Here is a 23,074-nt window from a genome sequence, read left to right as displayed (position 1 = left end):
ATTCATTCTCATCTATTGATTACGTTATAAAGTGTGCTTTTGGACATGAATGGTACTGTGATTGATTGATTGATTGACATGAGATATGTACATAATCAAGTGCACTTCATGTTGACTGAATGAAGACCCACACTGGATCTAAACATTGCGTGTCTGTCGTCTTTTTAAATGTGTGGAAAAGGCAGCTGATAGTGTTGAAGTACATTACACCATGAAATGCATGTGTCCCTCAGCACCGGTGACGATGACGTCCATCCAGATGCGCATGGCCTCAGGAGAGGGAGCCACCATGTAGTACACGCGGTCGTGGGTCTTCACACTGAAGGTCAGCGAGGGGTTGGGGCTCTTGGGTGGCGGAGGCGATTGTAGTTAAGAGAAAAAGTGAAATAACAGAAAGTAGAAGAGGGAGAGTGAAGGAAACATTTCAGCAATAGTCCAAGAAAACAATCATGTAAGCTAGTTTAATAAAACAGACAGACAGACAGACAGACACACAGACAGACACACAGACACACACACACACACACACAACTGCCCGACTGACATCACTTCCGTCACAAATTGTGAGTAAGAAAACATACTTTATGTGCGCTCTTTAAATGGTCATAGTACACCTCCTCTATGGCTTGGAAGTATATGACTCCTTTCATCTTGGCCTCGTGTTTGTCTGCAGCACAGAATATAAACACAACTCTGTTTACAGACAGCAGAACAAAAAGCCTGTGATCAAAGCGTGTCCTCAGCATCCAAAGTATCCCAACGTAGCCCCAAAACCATGTCACTGTTGCAGTAGTCTCACTGGCCAGCCTCCCCTCCCTACCGTGAGAAGAGTCTGGCGGCGCAGGTCTCCATTGTGGGATTGCGATGGGCGGTGCTTGGTGGCAGTGCCCTTGGAAAATAGTTTCCAACAATCCAACTTGCCATTTTCAGCGTGTAGCAACGAGCTAGCGTGTAGGTTTCTGCCGTTAGCTTGCTAGCTAGTTAGCGTTGGTGTTTTCACTGAGGCGGCAGGGTACTGTTTACAGCGACACACAGGGAGGGAGCGGAAGCCGCTCTGATTGACATGGTCGGAGCCAATGACAGAGCTTGTAATAAGCGGGGAGCGGACATCCGGCAGCGACTGAAACAGTCGCTCCAATGGGGAGCAGCTGTAGAGCTAGGGAGGGCTTATCCCAGTAGCCTGTTTCCGTGCAGCCAGACGACTCTCACGGAAGGGAGGGGAGGCTGGCCAGCGAGACTACTGTTGCAGTAACTTTGTTGAAAATAATGCAGCTTAAAATGTGAGACAGGGGACTGAGAGAGGAGAGGAAGGGATACACTATACAAAGAAGGCATATAGAGGATATTATGCATTCACCTGCATAGTAGGTCAGGGTACGACGATTCTGATCAAAGACAAACCAGCGTTTCTTCCAGGTCTTGATCTTGCCACCCATTTTGACCAGGAATCCTCTACAGGTTTTATCGGTGATGGCCAGTTGGAAGCAGGTGTCTGGGCTGTGTCCAGCTGCCTCGATATGGCCATGAAGATCAAAGTCATCTTTCCTTACAGGCAGGTAGCGTGTCAGCAGCCGGGACTGTGGATGGAATGACAGATTGAAACATTGCATGCTACTTTGTTCAAAGAGACAAGAAACCAATCGAGCACGAGAGGCACTTGAGCTGCCTAATGTCCCGCAACAATCACCATGACATATTGAACATAACCAGCTATCCTAACTAATTAACTAATCAATTTATTTATTTTGCAAATACTTCAGTGTCAACATAACTTCACATAACACATGGTTGATATTAATATGACTAGAAATTGAGTGCACGTTTCTAGGGTGGAGAGTCTGGAGATGATGCGCCATGGGCGCAGTTATGGAAATATTTGTATGAGTACAGGATTACAGCAGCTCCTTATACAGTAGATGATGTTGTCTGTTAGTCCCTCCTGATCACCTTCAATAAGTAGTTTTATGCTGCTGGCTTGTTTCCTCTGGAGAAGGCTGTGTAAAGCTGGCCATGAGCAAACACTGGATGATGTAGGTAGATGCCCCAAGTCAGTCATTATTTTTTGCTTGACCTTTGTTGATGGTAAGTGAGAAAGCCAATCTGATTGGGAACTGCCCCAGGGGCGGTTTTAGCATCAGAGCTTTGGGTGGGCTCAGCCCACCCAAAGGTCATGGACCACTGAACCCCTAGGGGGGTCCGGGGGCATGCCCCCCCGGAAGAAAATTTTGTACAGTTTCAAGTAAAAATTTATCAAACTGGCGCACTTTGAGATCAAAATGAAGAGACTAGATCTATGAAGAACTACACACATCAAGATCTTCTTTACCGTTCTGTGGTTTTACAGCAATGAAAAAATAATTGTTTCCCTATATATACTATATATATTCTGCATACAGGTTACTATATGGTAGAATTATGCTTGCATAAATAATACCAAAATCACTTCAGGGGAGTTTCAAGTAAAGTAACATTTTGCTTTGTAGGCAAAACAAAAGTTAAATTAAATCAAAAGGGAACTTCCTAACTTATTGGCTGGAATAATATTCCGACAAGATAATAATATACTGTAAGCACTAAAGCAGGGGTTTGCAGTCAACTAGTTGAAATTAATATGTGGCAGTATTTGTGGGGGTCAAAATCTATGTAGGGTGTACCACCACAAATAGATCAGTGTATGGGAAACACTGACTATTAAATTGTGTGACTAGAAAGACACCAATAAATCTGAGAAAATGTACTTTAATTTTGAACAACAGCACTACAACGGTGGCATTACAAATGGTATTATGAAATTATTGTGTGAAAAAACAAGAATGCCACTTTTTTCATGAACTTTAAGCAGAAAATTAAAAAATAGTTTTAAAGCAAAAATAAATAATAAATAAAGATCATTTTAACATTGGCTCAACCAGCCCATCTTACTGACCACCAGGGGTCCTGGTCCTTAATCCCTTTTTATTACTCCCATGCCACTGGTACTGTACACAAACAAGGCTGTTTAAATATCTGCCTTGCACTCCCTTAGAGCAGGGGTGTCAGACTCATATTAGGTAGAGGGCCGGATTTGTTCAACTGAGACCTCATGGGGGCCGGATTTTTTTTTTACTAAAATCAATTCGACTCATTTACTGTACCCATTTACTTCACAAAAGAAATACTGCTCTTTCCATTTCTCTTGAAACTGCCTGCATTCCGTGTCAACCTTTCTCTTTTTCGACAGCATCTTGTTCAGGGGCGGACTGGGATCATAATTCAGGCCAGGCATTAGATACCATGCAGGCCAGGCTGATACGGGCCGACGCGCGTGCCGGCGTCAGAAAAATTTGGGCTGTTTAAAGCTCAATTTGGGCCGTTTGAAGCCAGATGTGGGCCGTTTGAAGCCCAATTTGGGTCGTTTAAAGCCAGATTTGGGCCGTTTGAAGCCCAATTTGGGCCAAGTCCAATTTTACAATGAGATGCACCCACTTTAATCCTGAATAAAGTAATAAAACCACTAGTAACCCAGTAGGCGGCGCCTGGCCTGCTGTTCAGTGAGTGGCCTGACTGCGGGCACAATTTTTTATTTTTATTTTTTTTTGCAGGCCAGGCCAGGCCAGGCCAGGCCACCGGGCATTTGCCCGACGTGCCCAATTATGCAGTCCGCGCCTGATCTTGTTGATTCTTTTGTTTTTTGGTAGGTAGCTGAATGCGCGATTCAATTCCAGCGTGGCATCATGGCGGCTTTGTTTACACCTGATGACCTACTGACATACTTCCTTGTAGTGCAGGTTAATTAACTTATGAATGAACTCTTAGCTTGCTTATTAGCCACACGTAGTTCATGATAATGGGGTGCGAATTTAATAATAATAATAATATATATATATATATTTTTTAATATTCCAAAACATCTCGCGGGCCGGATGAAACCTGCCCGTGGGCCGGATCCGGCCCGCGGGCCGTATCTCTGACATCCCTGCCATAGAGGGAAATAACAAGCCTGTAAGAACTTTTATTGAGATACTGAACTAACATCACAGCAAGACATAAGTGATGCCATGCACGCATGTTAAGCTATCGTCATCATCACATCAGACAGGCTGTGTAAAGCAGCCACTTGCGATTCTGAAGGGCTTAATTTCATTCAGATAACAAGGGACCCGTTTGAAAATGTTTGTCACTTATGCCCATATGTTTCTCAAAAAACATCACATCCATTTACACCCGCTTACTGCGAGCTAGCATGACATGGCTGGCTGGTGCCATGGTAGCCTACCTACCTTCCTCCAGTCCACCTGTTTGTCTGGCAGGCACAGCGACAAGTTCTTTTGTTTAGCCTACGACAACGTTACGTGCTAATTTGCATATCAATATGCGCTAATTAAGTAACTACTAACGACTCTGACTGCTCAATGCTCACCTCAGTTTCATTGATCATGAGTGGGGAGAACGATTGTGTGGACTGTGGAGGACCACTTCGCTGCTGTACTGTGTGTGACCTGTGTGAAGTGATGTGGGATTAGGCAGATAGATGGAGGAGGGAGCGCCTGCGCAGCCGCGGTTCTAGAAACTTTTCGGGTGGGCTGAACCCCCCTAAATTTTTGTCTCAGCCCACCCTAAGAACATAGAGGGGGGGGGGGAAACATGCACACAGCGCATTGAGTGTAGTCAGAAACTGCTACTAATGACCACCATGCAGGGTTCGAGTTATGGGGGGACCTATGGGGTCTTGGACCCCATAGCTAGAGTCTGGGACCCCATAGTCCAGAACACCTGTGGGACCCCCACAAATATAACTTTTTTATTTTTATTTATTTTTTCCTTTTTTGTGTTCCAAATAACACATTTTTCGATGGAAGAATTATTATTATTTATGTTAACTAGATAAACAGGCTAAATAAGAAACATGTTTTCAGTTTTCCCAAAACAACCGTTTGAATTGTGTGAAATAGGCTGCATTTCACCTCCAAGCCACCATGTGCCGCCCATGAGCGCGTGTTCTACTGCTACAACCGAGTTGCAGGGAGAAGAAGCCACAACATGCAACCATCACGTGACGTAAACAGCCGCCTGAGCCAACAAGATCTTATTAATCTTTAGTATAGCGTTATCATGCCACTGAAGAAAAGGCTGAAGCTGCCAACGGGGTGTACAAGCCTGGATAGCTTCGGTTTCAGAAAGAAACAAAGAACGACTTCAGACAAGGGACAACGACCTGTTAGTGCAACAGCTAGGTTGCTACTAGCTAGTAGGTAAGCTAACGTTATGGTCTGATGATGAGAGGAGAGGAGAGGAGTCTGAGATTTTTCATTTTGTAAGTATTACGCCTACAGTTGTTTTTGTTCTAACAAGATGCTGCTACTGTATCTGCTGAAATATGCTGCTGTTTGTTGCAATTTGTTTTTCATTCACAAGTTCTTGATTACCTGTGCACAAGGGGTTTGTTCGTAAGGTTAGCCTACTCTGGTAACTTCCGGTCTGTTGTTGCTATGCAACGGTAGCGTAGGGGATGGCTGCCCCATTCATCTGTTTTCTTCTTGTTGTTGTTTTTAGATAGCGTTTCTTGCTGAGTGCAGAGAACTGCTCGGAAAGCAAATTGTATGAGCATTATGTATTTATTTTTGTAGTTTTTGATTTATAAGTGCAGAGACAGAGTTAAATAAATGTTAATTTAAGTTAAGCAATTTTGTCTCATTTGTAAAATTAAATTGTTGTATTTTATCAGATGCAAGTGTAAGACTGAATAATAACATCATACAACAGTCTAAACCGAATGTTAATTTAAAATTAGATATTCCTCTAAATCTGGCTTCAAACGGCCACAATTTGAGGAAAAAACGGCCCAATTTTTTTTCGGCGACCCCCTCCGGGGGCCGCCGATTTAGGGGGACCCCATAGCTATCTGACTATAACTCGAACCCTGCCACCATGGATTTGGAGAGGGATTAAAAAAAAAAAAAAAAAAAAAAAAGTTTTTTTGCCTCTATTTTTTTGGGTGGGCTGAGACTATTTTTGGGTGGGCTAAAGCCCACCCAAAAACGGCCTAGAACCGCCCCACTGCCCTCTGACAAAGATGAAGGGAAGCTCATTATTTCTGTCATGCTGAAGAATTATTGGCACGAAGAACCTTTCACCTTGTTTGTCCTTACAGAAATCTCACATTCAACCACCTTGTCCATCATCTGCACCACCACCATCCGGGTGAGGTTCTTGAGAGTACGGTCAGGACCTGCTTGTAGGTTCGTAAGCAGCTCAGGGGAACGGTGGCGCAGTGGTAGCGCTGTCACCTCACAGCTTGAAGGTCCTGGGTTCGATTCCCGCCTGGGATGCTGCGGGTGCTGAGGATGTCCCCCGCCCCCATGTCCTCAGTGCCTACTGCCCAGGTTAAAGGGCCTTTCTGTTTGGAATTTGCATGTTCTCCCTGTGCTCCCCTAGGGTTCCTCCATACAACATCGGTATGGACCCCCCACTGAAAACATGCAAAAGATTGTCATCTGACCAGTGACGACAATGTTTGAGGATGTGCCACGGGCGCTGTACACAAGAAAGCTGCCTACTGCTCCTGGCCTGCACACTGGAGGTAGGACAATTATTAAAGAAAGATCAGAAAGATCAAATTAGGCTGATAGGGTGATCATGTCATCAATGACATCATTGAGGACATCATCAGTGGGAAGCAGGGAAGGAATGCTGATGATGGCACAATGGCTCTGTGAGTGTGAAGGCCTAAAAATGTAAAATATCACTGTAGTGCCCCCCATAGGAGTTTTTCGGTTTTGTTTTTGCACCAGATTCATTCCAGACCCCTGAAAAGTGTTTTGGCAATTTTTGGAGGCGATTGGAGCAACTCCGCACAAACAAACAAACAAAGAGACAGACAGCTCTCCAATTACAGATGTAAAATGTATTTTAAGCATTAAGACGTTATAGTAGTTTCAAGATTTTTTAATCCTCATTAATATGCAAATGTATGCAGCAAGGTGCTTCAAAATTGAATCAGACCATCTACCCTATAGGAGGAACCAGTGGTGTGTGTGAGTATGACATTTATATCATGTATTGTCCTTGAGTTACTGTGTTCATAACAATGTGTCTACAGACAGACAGACAGACAGACAGACGGATGGCACCATGACAACATAATATCCCATATCATGCACCATGGTAGAGGGACAAAATAAAAAGACAATCAGATTCCATCCTCTTCTCATCAGTCACCTGTGATCTCTGTTTCTCCCGTAGTTTCACCTCCCTCTCAATCAGTTTCTGCCTCCTGCTCGTCTCCTCCTGCAGTCGTTTCTCCAGATCCTCTCTTCTTCTCCGCTCCTCCTCCAGAGCCTGCCTGCGCATCTCCATCTCTTGCTCCTACACATTCCACATACAGGGGATTGGATACAGCATCAACACACATGCATATATACAGTACAGCCTTATACCTGTACCTAGCATCAACACACATGCATATATACAGTACAGCCTTATACCTGTACCTAGCATCAACACACATGCATATATACAGTACAGCCTTATACCTGTACCTAGCATCAACACACATGCATAGATACAGTACAGCCAAAGTACAGCCTTATACCTGTACCTAGCATCAACACACATGCATAGATACAGACAGTAGTACAGCCTTATACCTGTACCTAGCATCAACACACATGCATAGATACAGACAGTAGTACAGCCTTATACCTGTACCTAGCATCAACACACATGCATAGATACAGACAGTAGTACAGCCTTATAACCTGTACCTAGCATCAACACACATGCATAGATACAGTACAGCCAAAGTACAGCCTTATACCTGTACCTAGCATCAACACACATGCATAGATACAGACAGTAGTACAGCCTTATACCTGTACCTAGCATCAACACACATGCATAGATACAGACAGTAGTACAGCCTTATACCTGTACCTAGCATCAACACACATGCATAGATACAGACAGTAGTACAGCCTTATACCTGTACCTAGCATCAACACACATGCATAGATACAGACAGTAGTACAGCCTTTTAACCTGTACCTAGCATCAACACACATGCATAGATACAGTACAGCCAAAGTACAGCCTTATACCTGTACCTAGCATCAACACACACGCATAGATACAGTACAGCCAAAGTACAGCCTTATACCTGTACCTAGCATCAACACACATGCATAGATACAGACAGTAGTACAGCCTTATACCTGTACCTAGCATCAACACACATGCATAGATACAGACAGTAGTACAGCCTTATACCTGTACCTAGCATCAACACACACGCATAGATACAGTACAGCCAAAGTACAGCCTTATACCTGTACCTAGCATCAACACACATGCATAGATACAGACAGTAGTACAGCCTTATACCTGTACCTAGCATCAACACACATGCATAGATACAGACAGTAGTACAGCCTTATACCTGTACCTAGCATCAACACACACGCATAGATACAGTACAGCCAAAGTACAGCCTTATACCTGTACCTAGCCTTAACATGTGTCTTGGGTGACTGGATTGTGAAATTATTATGCAAACCGGCTCCGGATTACCAAAGAAAGTAGTGTAAATGCAACATGTTTTCAATCCAAAAGAGAAATCGAATCCCAATGTGGATGCAGGAGGGGGAGGGGGTGTTAGGTTCCAGACTTTACCCGATGTTCTAGGAGTCTCTGCTTCTCAGCCTGGGCCTCTCGGAGCAAACGTTCCATCTCCTCGAGCTTTGCCATATTGGATGTGCTGGCACTGTAGGAAACACAAGTTTAAATAACTAGGTCAAACACAGTAGATGAACTAGCTTTCTGGGATGAGGGAGACTGGCCTTCCCTTCCACCTATTTACCACTGGGGGGGACGTTCCAAAGACCATGATTGAAACGGTATGGTGTGTGAGCACTTGTGTGAGAAAGAGTGAAACTGATAGTGAGAAAGACAAATCATGTGCGTCACACCCCTCACTCTTGTGCTACCTTTATGCAGCAGCTACCTGAAACTCTATTTCTTCTGGCTCTGCCTCACAGCCTGAAGAGACATAGTTCACTTCTCTTGTGTGTGAACCTTTCAAACTGGACTTTCACCTATGTTAACATGGTGTTTGTCTGACCTGGAAATGTTGTCTGGGGAGCCGGCAGAGAAGCTGGTCTCCATGCTGTCGGAGCTGTCCACGCTGACGGTGTCCGAGGCCTGGCTGGTGTCCTGGTAGGAGAAGGGGTCCAGGAAGACATTGGACTCAGAGACGGCCCTGCTGCAGAAGTCACTCCGTCTCTGTCTGTCCTCATTCAGGTGTGCGTGGCCATTGCCTGTTGACAGAATAGAACAGGATTGGAAAGAATCAGAGACAACTTCAGCATGCATTATCAAATCTTCAAAAGAATCAAATCACAACCCGAGTTACCTGATAGCATCTCATAATAATCATAGACTTTTCTGCAACAAGGTCAAGTCACAGAAATGAAACGGTTATCCTCCAAGCAAGAGAAAAATGTACCGGTAGTTGAGAATAGACAGGCAGTTTAATGAAGCACTTTGGGAATAGATGAAAATAAGGCAGGTTCTCTTCAAGGTCTTAATAATGTTCTCTCATCACATCAGAGATGAGAGACAACCATACCTACCAAGAAAAGTACTTTTAGTCATTGTTTCTAAAGCTCACTAGTTTAGACAAATAAATTGACAATGGTTTTTTCGCTTCGATTTTGAAGACACAATTCATTACAACGCATGCTTATGTGAATGAGACTATACTAATATATTATTGTAGATAGTTTTAGATATAATTAATGTAAGTTGTTAATTAATGTAGTTGTTTGACACAATCATCCCCTTTGTCAGTGTATGATGATGCCTCACATCTGAACCATGTAACGATGCTGCTTGCATTGAACTGTAACCTAAAATAATGATATCACTTTTTCCTGATGAAAATCAAAGCATATGGCCAAGTAATAGGGAAATACAACAGTCCTATTCAGAATCTCCACATTGCTGCACTAACATACAGCATTTATATTCTTTATAAATAACATACTACATGCTGCTCCCTCTAGTGGTTCAGATCTTCCTTTATAATTTTGATGTACCGTAAATATGAAGCTGCTAATAGGCCTACTCTGTAGAGAAGACGTCATATGCGTGTGAGTCAGTGATAGTCTTTGAAAGTGAGTCATACGCGTGTGAGTCAGTGCTAGTCTTTGAAAGTGAGTCATATGCGTGTGAGTCAGTGATAGTCTTTGAAAGTGAGTCATACGCGTGTGAGTCAGTGCTAGTCTTTGAAAGTGAGTCATATGCGTGTGAGTCAGTGATAGTCTTTGAAAGTGAGTCATACGCGTGTGAGTCAGTGATAGTCTTTGAAAGTGAGTCATATGCGTGTGAGTCAGTGCTAGTCTTTGAAAGTGAGTCATATGCGTGTGAGTCAGTGATAGTCTTTGAAAGTGAGTCATACGCGTGTGAGTCAGTGCTAGTCTTTGAAAGTGAGTCATATGCGTGTGAGTCAGTGATAGTCTTTGAAAGTGAGTCATACGCGTGTGAGTCAGTGATAGTCTTTGAAAGTGAGTCATATGCGTGTGAGTCAGTGCTAGTCTTTGAAAGTGAGTCATATGCGTGTGAGTCAGTGATAGTCTTTGGAAGCGAGTCATACGCGTGTGAGGCAGTGATAGTCTTTGGAAGCGAGTCATACGCGTGTGAGGCAGTGATAGTCTTTGAAAGCGAGTCATACGCGTGTGAGTCAGTGATAGTCTTTGAAAGCGAGTCATACGCGTGTGAGTCAGTGATAGTCTTTGAAAGCGAGTCATACGCGTGTGAGTCAGTGATAGTCTTTGAAAGCGAGTCATACGCATGTGAGGCAGTGATAGTCTTTGAAAGCGAGTCATACGCGTGTGAGGCAGTGATAGTCTTTGGAAGCGAGTCATACGCGTGTGAGTCAGTGATAGTCTTTGGAAGCGAGTCATACGCGTGTGAGTCAGTGATAGTCTTTGGAAGCGAGTCATACGCGTGTGAGTCAGTGCTAGTCTTTGGAAGCGAGTCATACGCGTGTGAGTCAGTGATAGTCTTTGAAAGTGAGTCATACGCGTGTGAGTCAGTGATAGTCTTTGAAAGCGAGTCATACACGTGTGAGTCAGTGATAGTCTTTGAAAGCGAGTCATACACGTGTGAGTCAGTGATAGTCTTTGAAAGCGAGTCATACGCGTGTGAGGCAGTGATAGTCTTTGAAAGCGAGTCATACACGTGTGAGTCAGTGCTAGTCTTTGAAAGCGAGTCATACACGTGTGAGTCAGTGATAGTCTTTGAAAGTGAGTCATACACGTGTGAGTCAGTGATAGTCTTTGAAAGCGAGTCATACGCGTGTGAGTCAGTGATAGTGTTTGAAGGTGAGTCATACGCGTGTGAGTCAGTGATAGTCTTTGGAAGCGAGTCATACGCGTGTGAGTCAGTGCTAGTCTTTGGAAGCGAGTCATACGCGTGTGAGTCAGTGATAGTCTTTGAAAGCGAGTCATACGCGTGTGAGTCAGTGATAGTCTTTGAAAGTGAGTCATACGCGTGTGAGTCAGTGCTAGTCTTTGGAAGCGAGTCATACGCGTGTGAGTCAGTGATAGTCTTTGGAAGCGAGTCATACGCGTGTGAGTCAGTGCTAGTCTTTGGAAGCGAGTCATACGCGTGTGAGTCAGTGATAGTCTTTGAAAGTGAGTCATACGCGTGTGAGTCAGTGATAGTCTTTGGAAGCGAGTCATACGCATGTGAGTCAGTGATAGTCTTTGAAAGCGAGTCATACGCGTGTGAGGCAGTGATAGTCTTTGGAAGCGAGTCATACACGTGTGAGGCAGTGATAGTCTTTGGAAGCGAGTCATACGCATGTGAGTCAGTGATAGTCTTTGAAAGTGAGTCATACGCGTGTGAGGCAGTGATAGTCTTTGAAAGCGAGTCATACGCGTGTGAGTCAGTGATAGTCTTTGGAAGCGAGTCATACGCGTGTGAGGCAGTGATAGTCTTTGAAAGTGAGTCATACGCGTGTGAGTCAGTGATAGTCTTTGGAAGCGAGTCATACGCGTGTGAGTCAGTGATAGTCTTTGAAAGCGAGTCATACGCGTGTGAGGCAGTGATAGTCTTTGAAAGCGAGTCATACACGTGTGAGGCAGTGATAGTCTTTGGAAGCGAGTCATACGCGTGTGAGTCAGTGATAGTCTTTGGAAGCGAGTCATACGCATGTGAGTCAGTGATAGTCTTTGAAAGCGAGTCATACGCGTGTGAGGCAGTGATAGTCTTTGAAAGCGAGTCATACGCGTGTGAGTCAGTGATAGTCTTTGGAAGCGAGTCATACGCATGTGAGGCAGTGATAGTCTTTGAAAGCGAGTCATACACGTGTGAGGCAGTGATAGTCTTTGAAAGCGAGTCATACGCGTGTGAGGCAGTGATAGTCTTTGAAAGCGAGTCATACGCGTGTGAGTCAGTGATAGTCTTTGAAAGCGAGTCATACGCGTGTGAGTCAGTGATAGTCTTTGAAAGCGAGTCATACGCGTGTGAGGCAGTGATAGTCTTTGAAAGCGAGTCATACGCGTGTGAGTCAGTGATAGTCTTTGAAAGCGAGTCATACACGTGTGAGTCAGTGATAGTCTTTGAAAGCGAGTCATACGCGTGTGAGGCAGTGATAGTCTTTGGAAGCGAGACATACGCGTGTGAGGCAGTGATAGTCTTTGGAAGCGAGACATACGCGTGTGAGGCAGTGATAGTCTTTGAAAGCGAGTCATACGCATGTGAGGCAGTGATAGTCTTTGGAAGCGAGTCATACACGTGTGAGTCAGTGATAGTCTTTGAAAGCGAGTCATACACGTGTGAGTCAGTGATAGTCTTTGAAAGCGAGTCATACGCGTGTGAGGCAGTGATAGTCTTTGAAAGCGAGTCATACACGTGTGAGGCAGTGATAGTCTTTGAAAGCGAGTCATACACGTGTGAGGCAGTGATAGTCTTTGAAAGCGAGTCATACGCGTGTGAGTCAGTGATAGTCTTTGAAAGCGAGTCATACGCGTGTGAGGCAGTGATAGTCTTTGAAAGCGAGTCATACGCGTGTGAGGCAGTGATAGTCTTTGAAAGCGAGTCATACACGTGTGAGGCAGTGATAGTCTTTGAAAGCGAGTCATACACGTGTGAGGCAGTGATAGTCTTTGAAAGCGAGTCATACGCGTGTGAGTCAGTGATAGTCTTTGAAAGCGAGTCATACACGTGTGAGTCAGTGATAGTCTTTGAAAGCGAGTCATACACGTGTGAGTCAGTGATAGTCTTTGAAAGCGAGTCATACGCGTGTGAGTCAGTGATAGTCTTTGAAAGCGAGTCATACGCGTGTGAGTCAGTGATAGTCTTTGAAAGCGAGTCATACGCATGTGAGGCAGTGATAGTCTTTGAAAGCGAGTCATACGCGTGTGAGTCAGTGATAGTCTTTGAAAGCGAGTCATACGCGTGTGAGTCAGTGATAGTCTTTGAAAGCGAGTCATACGCGTGTGAGTCAGTGATAGTCTTTGAAAGCGAGTCATACGCATGTGAGGCAGTGATAGTCTTTGAAAGCGAGTCATACGCATGTGAGGCAGTGATAGTCTTTGAAAGCGAGTCATACGCGTGTGAGGCAGTGATAGTCTTTGAAAGCGAGTCATACGCGTGTGAGGCAGTGATAGTCTTTGAAAGCGAGTCATACGCGTGTGAGGCAGTGATAGTCTTTGAAAGCGAGTCATACGCGTGTGAGGCAGTGATAGTCTTTGAAAGCGAGTCATACGCGTGTGAGGCAGTGATAGTCTTTGAAAGCGAGTCATACGCGTGTGAGGCAGTGATAGTCTTTGAAAGCGAGTCATACACGTGTGAGGCAGTGATAGTCTTTGAAAGCGAGTCATACACGTGTGAGGCAGTGATAGTCTTTGAAAGCGAGTCATACGCGTGTGAGGCAGTGATAGTCTTTGAAAGCGAGTCATACGCATGTGAGGCAGTGATAGTCTTTGAAAGCGAGTCATACGCGTGTGAGTCAGTGATAGTCTGTGAAAGCGAGTCATACACGTGTGAGGCAGTGATAGTCTTTGAAAGCGAGTCATACACGTGTGAGTCAGTGATAGTCTGTGAAAGCGAGTCATACACGTGTGAGTCAGTGATAGTCTTTGAAAGCGAGTCATACGCATGTGAGGCAGTGATAGTCTTTGAAAGCGAGTCATACGCATGTGAGGCAGTGATAGTCTTTGAAAGCGAGTCATACGCATGTGAGGCAGTGATAGTCTTTGAAAGCGAGTCATACGCGTGTGAGTCAGTGATAGTCTTTGAAAGCGAGTCATACGCATGTGAGGCAGTGATAGTCTTTGAAAGCGAGTCATACGCATGTGAGGCAGTGATAGTCTTTGAAAGCGAGTCATACGCGTGTGAGTCAGTGATAGTCTTTGAAAGCGAGTCATACGCGTGTGAGTCAGTGATAGTCTTTGAAAGTGAGTCATACGCATGTGAGGCAGTGATAGTCTTTGAAAGTGAGTCATACGCGTGTGAGTCAGTGATAGTCTTTGAAAGTGAGTCATACGCATGTGAGGCAGTGATAGTCTTTGAAAGCGAGTCATACGCATGTGAGGCAGTGATAGTCTTTGAAAGCGAGTCATACGCGTGTGAGTCAGTGATAGTCTTTGAAAGCGAGTCATACGCATGTGAGGCAGTGATAGTCTTTGAAAGTGAGTCATACGCATGTGAGGCAGTGATAGTCTTTGAAAGCGAGTCATACGCATGTGAGGCAGTGATAGTCTTTGAAAGCGAGTCATACGCATGTGAGGCAGTGATAGTCTTTGAAAGCGAGTCATACGCATGTGAGGCAGTGATAGTCTTTGAAAGTGAGTCATACGCGTGTGAGTCAGTGATAGTCTTTGAAAGTGAGTCATACGCATGTGAGGCAGTGATAGTCTTTGAAAGCGAGTCATACGCATGTGAGGCAGTGATAGTCTTTGAAAGCGAGTCATACGCGTGTGAGTCAGTGATAGTCTTTGAAAGCGAGTCATACGCATGTGAGGCAGTGATAGTCTTTGAAAGTGAGTCATACGCATGTGAGGCAGTGATAGTCTTTGAAAGCGAGTCATACGCATGTGAGGCAGTGATAGTCTTTGAAAGCGAGTCATACGCGTGTGAGGCAGTGATAGTCTTTGAAAGCGAGTCATACGCATGTGAGGCAGTGATAGTCTTTGAAAGCGAGTCATACACGTGTGAGTCAGTGATAGTCTTTGAAAGCGAGCTCCCTGCTTTCCAATTTCCCTCATTTTGGCTCATACATATCAGTGGGAGTGGAGAACATTGCCAGCTGAAAGTATCATCATGCTTTAGATTGTTAATGCAGAAGCAGGTCGACCATCTGCTACTTCACTGTGTCTTGACCGCTCCTTTGTTATTTTCCAATAACATATCAGGTATATAATGCTAATTTAACATATATTTTTTGAACATTATACTATAGTCACAATACTAATTTAAGGTATTGTTTTTTTTACATTATGACTAGTCAAAATCCTAGAGGTATCAAACACAAGGCAGAATCCAGTTTGGGATGAGGTTGGGATATGATTGGCATGTTTAGTGATTGATAACATTGTGGTTTCGATAGTGAATGTCCCATAAAACAAACCAGCTGAATGAATGATGATGTGGCGTATGTTCTTGGCTGAGCACCAGGAGTCGGCTGTATAGCATTTAACAAAAATACAAGAGAATAATATAACCAATCCTGGATCTTGGTTTGGATGGTGAGCTACTCAAGGTTTATTTCAGGCTTTCAGGTGCACTCGTGGAGTTACAAAGTGTTATATTGTCATGGTTGCGTCTGAAGAAACAAGACGACATGGAACGTGTGCGCACCGCGACGCCTATGTCTAATATACATTATTTACTGTACGTTAAGACAAGCATTCATTTCAAAAAGTAACCATTGGTTTATACATTCTGACTAAATGTGGTGCTCCTTTTATATATTTATATAACGTACAGATTTATTTATAATAAAAGTCACAATTAATTACATAGCATTACCTCTCTAGTTGTACAACCTGACATTTTTATAGCCAGTCACACTGCATAGAGTTAAAGAGAAGAAGATACATAGTGGCATTCTGACTCACTCTTGAGCAGGCGACGGGTGTTCAGGTCCCTGGAGGAGAAGGTGAAGCCAGGTGGGATGACGCTCCCACAGCTGGAGCTCTGGGACAGAGGCAGGTGTGCCTGCACAGCAAGCAGACAGGGTGGTCAGGAACTGCTTTACGTAATATCTACTGTATCTTCTCTCACTCTAAAAAAAATCATACATAATCTAGATGGGTGCAGGGTCCGAATTAAGGGGGGGGCTGAAACCATGTTACGTTATTGGATAAAACGTAATAAAACGTAATAAAATGTGGCATAATACTGTATAAATCTACTCAAGTATTAGACATTTCCAACTGTCACTGAATGCAGCATAAATCTCCCAAGTTGCTAACAAGATGAACAAACCAGCAAACCTTCATAAATCATCAAATTGAGAGTTTCATGACTGGCAACCACCACTCCTCCCTGCCCATCCCTTTCTGGGTGGAACCCTCCAAGACTTGGGACGCAAACCCTGGATGGGCGTCACTCACCAGCCTCAAACTGACACTCACCAGCTTCAAACTGACACTCACCAGCCTCAAACTGACACTCACCATCCTCAAACTGACACTCACCAGCTTCAAACTGACACTCACCAGCTTCAAACTGACACTCACCAGCTTCAAACTGACACTCACCATCCCCAAACTGACACTCACCAGCTTCAAACTGACACTCACCAGCCTCAAGATGACACTCACCATCCTCAAACTGACACTCACCAGCTTCAAACTGACACTCACCAGCCTCAAACTGACACTCACCAGCTTCAAACTGACACTCACCAGCTTCAAACTGACACTCACCAGCCTCAAGCTGACACTCACCATCCCCAAACTGACACTCACCAGCTTCAAACTGACACTCACCAGCTTCAAACTGACACTCACCAGCTTCAAACTGACACTCACCAGCCTGAAACTGACACTCACCAGCCTGAAACTGACACTCACCATCCTCAAACTGACACTCACCAGCCTGAAACTGACACTCACCAGCTTCAAACTGACACTCACCATCCTCAAACTGACACTCACCATCCTCAAACTGACACTCACCAGCCTGAAACTGACACTCACCAGCTTCAAACTGACACTCACCAGCCTCAAACTGACACTCACCAGCCTCAAACTGACAAACTGACACTCACCAGCCTCAAACTGACACTCCCCGTTTGGATGATTTAGGCACATGGTGCTTACCTTAGGGGGCAAACTACGCCCCAGGGACCTGCCATAGGGACTGAGGAGCTGCTGGCTCCTCTTGTGAGGTAGGCTGTCACTGGGGTGGGAGGAGTTTTCTTTGCTGCTCCTCCTCCTTTCCTTCAGAGAGTGCAGGTGCTGCAGTGGTGACAACACAGAGAGAAACATGGACACTCCAGGGGACTTCACATTGTACACATTGGAAACTTCAGCCTTTAAAGTCGAGCTGAAATGAAAAATGACTTTTTTTCTGTTTTAGATCACAGTTATTTAGTGCAGCTATTCAACAATGTATGCAAAAACATATCACAAAAATCACATTTGTTTAGTTTTTCACATTTTTTCACATTAAGAGTTCATGTTTCAAGAGTTCCTTCATAACTTTCATCTACAGTTTGCTGACGTTAAGTAGTACTATCAAATTTCTACCCCATTTCAACCAATCATATCACAACATGTCAGCTGTCAATCAATCTTCATTGCGAGGAGATGATTCTGAGCAGGCAAGATGGCTGCCTAGTGCCTACATGGGCAGACTTTTCTAGCCCATAAATGTTAATACATTTGGCCAATAAGTATGTCACATACAAAATAAAACGAACAGTAATGTCTTCATTTAATGTAGAATGCAAAGTCCTGTAACTGGCTCATTAAACTCACATTCCAGGTATATCGTTATTTACCGCAGTCTTACCCCGGGCCCTCGGACATTTCAAGGCGGGCAGCAGCCCTCTGCCTCAGCTTTGAAACGGTAGTCCGCACGGAGGCAGCCAGCTGCCCGGTTTTCTGCGGATCTGCCCGGTTCTTTGCAGATCCCACTCGCAATGGGGGCAGAACACGCTGAATCCCCCTCCATTTGGGGGCAGAACACGCCATACAAGCGCCAGGACAAGGTCAACTCCACTCCCCAGAACGGTCAAATCAAATCATACACACGCTATGTCCCGCCTCTCTACCCTGTTCCAGTCAAATCAATGTTTGTTTTCAGTCGGATACGTCATCACAGACCCTGAGATGTCATTTCAGCTGGTCTTTAAATGTATGAGAGAGATATTTCCTTTTAAGGTGCAATACATTATACAATATGATATGAACTATGAGGTAGTGTGGGATAAGTGTTTCTTACCTCTTTGATGGTTATGGGGTTGTTAGCGAAGGCCTGCCCCTCAGACAACTCAGCATACTTTCCTTCCAAAGAGGCCAGTTTCTCTTTCTCCTGTAGACATCAGGACAGTCTCTCAAGTAAATGTGAAATACAGTACTTACAATAGGTAACACAAGTCATAGTTACTTTTTCTTTTTGTACCTTCTGAAGCATGAGGAGCAAATTGTTTTTCTCTTTCTGGAAATGCTCTCTTTCCTGCTGAGTCTGTAAGGTGATCTGTGTGGATTGTTTCTTCAGTGTCATGAGTCTTTCCTGTGAGAAATAAAACAGCATGATAACGCTAAGATAACACACAGCTTTCACAAACAAAGAGGATGTGTGCATGCAGCAAAGTAGAACCACCACACTGCATTAGAAACAGGAACTTTTAGCTTGAATTGTGGTTGCAGGCATGCAGAGGTGTTTTATTTTGAAGCAGCAGCCAAGTGGACAAGAGGAAATTCTAATTTTAGGAGCGGTAATTCTATTGTTTTGAGGACTTTTTTCCTTACACCTGTATTTCTGTATTAATATCAAATTAAACTAGTTTAGTATTTCTCTGAGCTGCTATCTTGTTTGGAAGACATTTATCTTAATGGGCTTTTCTGATGTGGGATAGAAACATTCTTATTTCCATTTTTGTCCTCTCTTGGCGTTGCATGTGAATGACAAAGGTATTCATTTCGTTGATCTTTATTACTATGCAAATAGTATAATGCTTACCATTGCTGGTATTGCTGGATCCTGTAATTAGTTCATGATTTGTGCTGCAATTCTCACAATTTTGCAGCTTTATTTTCATGCACAACCTATAGTCAAATTAATAACAACAAACCACATTATAATTGAAAAGTAAGCATATACACCAAAGGCCTAAAGGAAAGGAAATAAAAAATGATCACCACAAATGCTATCCAAAGGTTTTTTCGGTGCAGATCTGTAGTCATGTTTTCTGTATTCCAAACATCTGCTCACCAGGACTGAGCAGAGTGAGAGCAGATTCAATCTGAAGCAAAGAGCCAAATTCATTCTTGTAGACTAGTTAGCCTTTCCCTGATAGTAATCTGAACGCATCCACCTCTGCACTTTGTTTTGTTTTCACCACGTGCGGAGCACGCTGGTCTACATACTATAGTGTCAGTCAGTCATATGGAACGGAAAGGACGCTTTCCACTTTTGGGGACGCTGGATGAATTTCACTCTCGTTTCCCGAAGGGGTGGTGTGTTTCAATACGCCTGACCCCGCCCGCTTGGGATGCTGCCTTCATTTCGATGAGCACACACTGACTCACACACACACACACCTCCACACTGACTCACACACACACACACACACCTCCTCCTCCCAATGCAAATACCCTCAGCCCGTTTTACACACTCGCTATTTCGATATTATTTTGCTTCGACCCGTGCTAAAACGGTAAGTGGCGAACTACATTTTACAGACATGAACTCTGTGTCAGTGTCTCCTCGCGTTACAGCCAATGTTTTTATCACGTCAATTTGGTTGTCGCTGCAATCCCTTTGAAGTCCTTTCTGCGCATCCGCGAAGGGGAGGGATTGAGAGAGAGAGAAAGAGATCACACAAGCAGCGTCTCCCTAAAAGCAGTGGCGTCGTTAGGCCTGGCCTTTCGGGGCTACAGCCCCGGATCTTCTATGAAAAACTCTGGATCTCAAATATGACTTCTTTTTATTATTTTTACAAAAATTATAATAGCTGGCCCCCCTCTATTCATCTCTAATTCATGCTATAAAGTCCTAAAAAATAATAATAATGGTATTGGTGATCAGAAATTTTGAAAATACGGTTACTCTAGGTCTAGAGGAAGTTACACACACACACACACACACACACACACACACACACACACACACACACACACACACACACACACACACACACACACACACACACACACACAGTATTATAGGCTACTTCAATATTGGGGAGTAAAGTATCCTTTATCTCACCCTCTTGTATCTTTGCTTTCGTCATGACACTATACAAGAAGTAACACAAATTACATGGAATAACAATTGCCACGATTTCACGTCACTCCATCCGTGGCTGTACACCATCTAGCCACAACCCAGGGATGCCTGTCCCCGCCGTTGCCACATGCCGCACGTGGTCCAGGGCCGAATTTGCCCTTGTTTAGTATACTGAGAAGCAGCCCAGAGCTTAACAGGGAGGGAATAGTAGGCTACTCAATTTGGGATTCTGTTACGTCTTAAGACTGTCCCATAACAGCATGAATACTCCCTCGCGATGCCAGAAACCAGAGCAGCAAGAGAAAGAACCTGAACCTGTGATGCCATCAAGATTTAAAAAAATTATTAAAACTTTAGCTTTACTGTAAGGCTAGTTACAGAGAGAATCTTCTTTACTTTTTTACTCTCATTTTTGTGTTTTGTTCTTTTTTTGTTTTTAATCTACACTACTCAAACTAAAAATTCTTGTGGACAAACAGCATTTGTGGTTTAGCCTAGCACCATTTTTTGCGGGTATATTTACTTTTGTCCACTTTTCTCCATTCTCTATTTGGTGTGCAAAGCTAGCAGGTTTGCCTCTGCTATTTGGAGTTTGCAGGCTTGGTGAGTCGACCCAAAATATTCTTAAACTATTCAAGTTCTATAATTTATGAGCATCTTTTTATCCATTAGCATTGTAATTTCTACGTGTCCGTATCACCTGAGTGAATTAGTGTCATGTTAGAATGTTTTATTGACATTATTGCATAATTGTTATATTACTTTGAAAAATGTGACCGTTAATTACACATATACTGTATTTAATTTCATTCTAAGTGTAGAACAGATCCTAGAACTAAAGCACAATGCAAAGTTTTTGGACTGGTTTTTAAAATTCGTTTTGGCAAGGCAGCTGGCATAGTCTACTCGTCAAACTTTGAAAATGCCAGTAACCTATTTGGTTGACAGTTCTTACCGGAAATCACGCTTTCCTAAGTGATACAGTGCCAACACTAACTATAGCATTATACATGCACGACATGCTACATGCACACTCACAAAAACTCACACTCTCTGTACCTTGCGTGTGACAGTAATGCGCTGGCACTCAGCAATCTCTCTGAGAAGTTTCTGGGTCTGATTCTCTTTTTCCTCATCCCGATGAAATTCTCTCTCCAGCTGCTGGAACTCCAAGTCCTCAAAAGGCTTCGTCGGCACTGCAGCTTCCTAAAGAACAACACACACATAGACAAACCCAGAACACTCCATTTAAATTACAGTAAGTGAATGTGCAGCACAAACAGGCAGTGAGAATACAGTATCAATCAATCAAACAATACAAAGCTGTAGCCATGGAGTCAACATTGGGGGGGACCAAATCTGCTGGGAAGGGTCGGGTGTCTGTGGTCCCCCTCTTGATGTAAACTCTGTTTAGTTTACATCTGAGTTATATTTACATTATTGGCATGTAACTGATCACCTTATCCAGAGACAGCATTTTGGACAATTACAAAAATATTTTTTGTGTCAAATAAATAATCCAGTGCACATGCTCATACGTGCACCAGTGTATATGCAGCAGTACAGACATGGTTTCAATTTATTGTAGTTGTTATAATTCATTGTAGCTAGAGTATTATGTTAGTATAAAAACTATCTGAAGCACTTTGAAGCATATCTGAAGTCCTGAAAAGAAGTTGTCAACCTATTAAAATATAGCTTACAGCTGTGTTGACTTTGCTCTCTTGTGTATTATTTTCATGTTAGTGGATTTTGTTTTGACAATGACCACCACATTCACTTGGAAAAGGCCCAACTATTCATATTCAGTTCATTAGCGTTCATATTCAATTCCATGAAAAAGGATAGCACGTGCTTTTACAGTTAACTCTCCTTTAGTCACCACTGAAGATTGATTCATTCAGGAACAGTCTCTTCATAGATGGAACCATTTATTGCTACAGATGGTATACAGTTATGTTTGGCATTGATGGCTCCACTCTTTACAGAAGATGCTCCCTTAATTAGCCAAGTGCACGCTAAGCTAATCAGGGAGCACAATGCAGAATCCCCCATGAGCATACAAGAGTGAGCCCAAAGCAAGGCAATGAATACATGTTTAACCTTTGAAACATGAACTAATTTAAAGGTGGAGGCTGGGGTGGTGGAGGCAAAGCAGCAGCAGCAGCGATGTGTGTGGCAGCATTAGAGTAGCAAAGAACAGTGTAGAAGGGATCTGTCCTGGTAGCTCACCTGGTAGCACGTGTACCACAGAGGCTCGGTCCTTCGCACGGCCGACATGGGTTCGAATCCGACCTGAGGTCCTTTGCTACATGTCATCCCCTCTCTCTCTCCCTGCCTTTCCTGTCTGCCTACTATCCCATCTAATAAAGGCAAAAATGCCCCCCCCCCCCCCCCCCCCAAAGAAAAAGGGATCCATATTTAAATGGACTGCCTTGTTGTGAGAATGGTTGAGTAAACACTGATCACAGCTGACTAAAGCTGGGGCGTAGCATATGACTACCATGTCCTGCATGAACTAACGCGATCAAATTCAGTTGGTTCAGCTTCCATTGCTCCCCATTAAATTCCCTGGCTTTTTATTTATTTTTTATTTTCCCTCACAGCAGCTCTTCCTGAAGCCAAGACA

The 23,074-nt window shown here is 43.7% G+C and overlaps 1 protein-coding gene across 1 annotated transcript in view; it reads right to left on the bottom strand.

Annotated features, from left to right (window-relative positions):
- Positions 1-204: 204 nt before the first annotated feature.
- phldb2a (pleckstrin homology-like domain, family B, member 2a) overlaps positions 205-23,074 on the bottom strand; it is a gene marked incomplete at both ends in the record, with an annotated part of 40,162 nt that continues 17,292 nt past the window's right edge. Inside the window, 11 exons of the mRNA XM_083637279.1 lie at positions 205-345; positions 582-667; positions 1,358-1,577; positions 7,198-7,344; positions 8,647-8,737; positions 9,095-9,290; positions 16,101-16,200; positions 17,310-17,447; positions 18,436-18,525; positions 18,616-18,726; positions 21,505-21,651. Of these exons, the coding sequence (XP_083493405.1) occupies positions 205-345; positions 582-667; positions 1,358-1,577; positions 7,198-7,344; positions 8,647-8,737; positions 9,095-9,290; positions 16,101-16,200; positions 17,310-17,447; positions 18,436-18,525; positions 18,616-18,726; positions 21,505-21,651 (1,467 nt within the window). The remainder of the gene's footprint in view (positions 346-581; positions 668-1,357; positions 1,578-7,197; positions 7,345-8,646; positions 8,738-9,094; positions 9,291-16,100; positions 16,201-17,309; positions 17,448-18,435; positions 18,526-18,615; positions 18,727-21,504; positions 21,652-23,074) is intronic.

The sequence above is a fragment of the Poromitra crassiceps genome (genome assembly GCF_964638095.1).
Source record: "Poromitra crassiceps genome assembly, chromosome: 1".
NCBI classification, from domain to species: Eukaryota; Metazoa; Chordata; class Actinopteri; order Beryciformes; family Melamphaidae; genus Poromitra; species Poromitra crassiceps.
The sequence above is the reverse complement of the archived record's forward strand: the minus strand, read 5'-3'. Positions and strand labels throughout refer to the sequence as shown.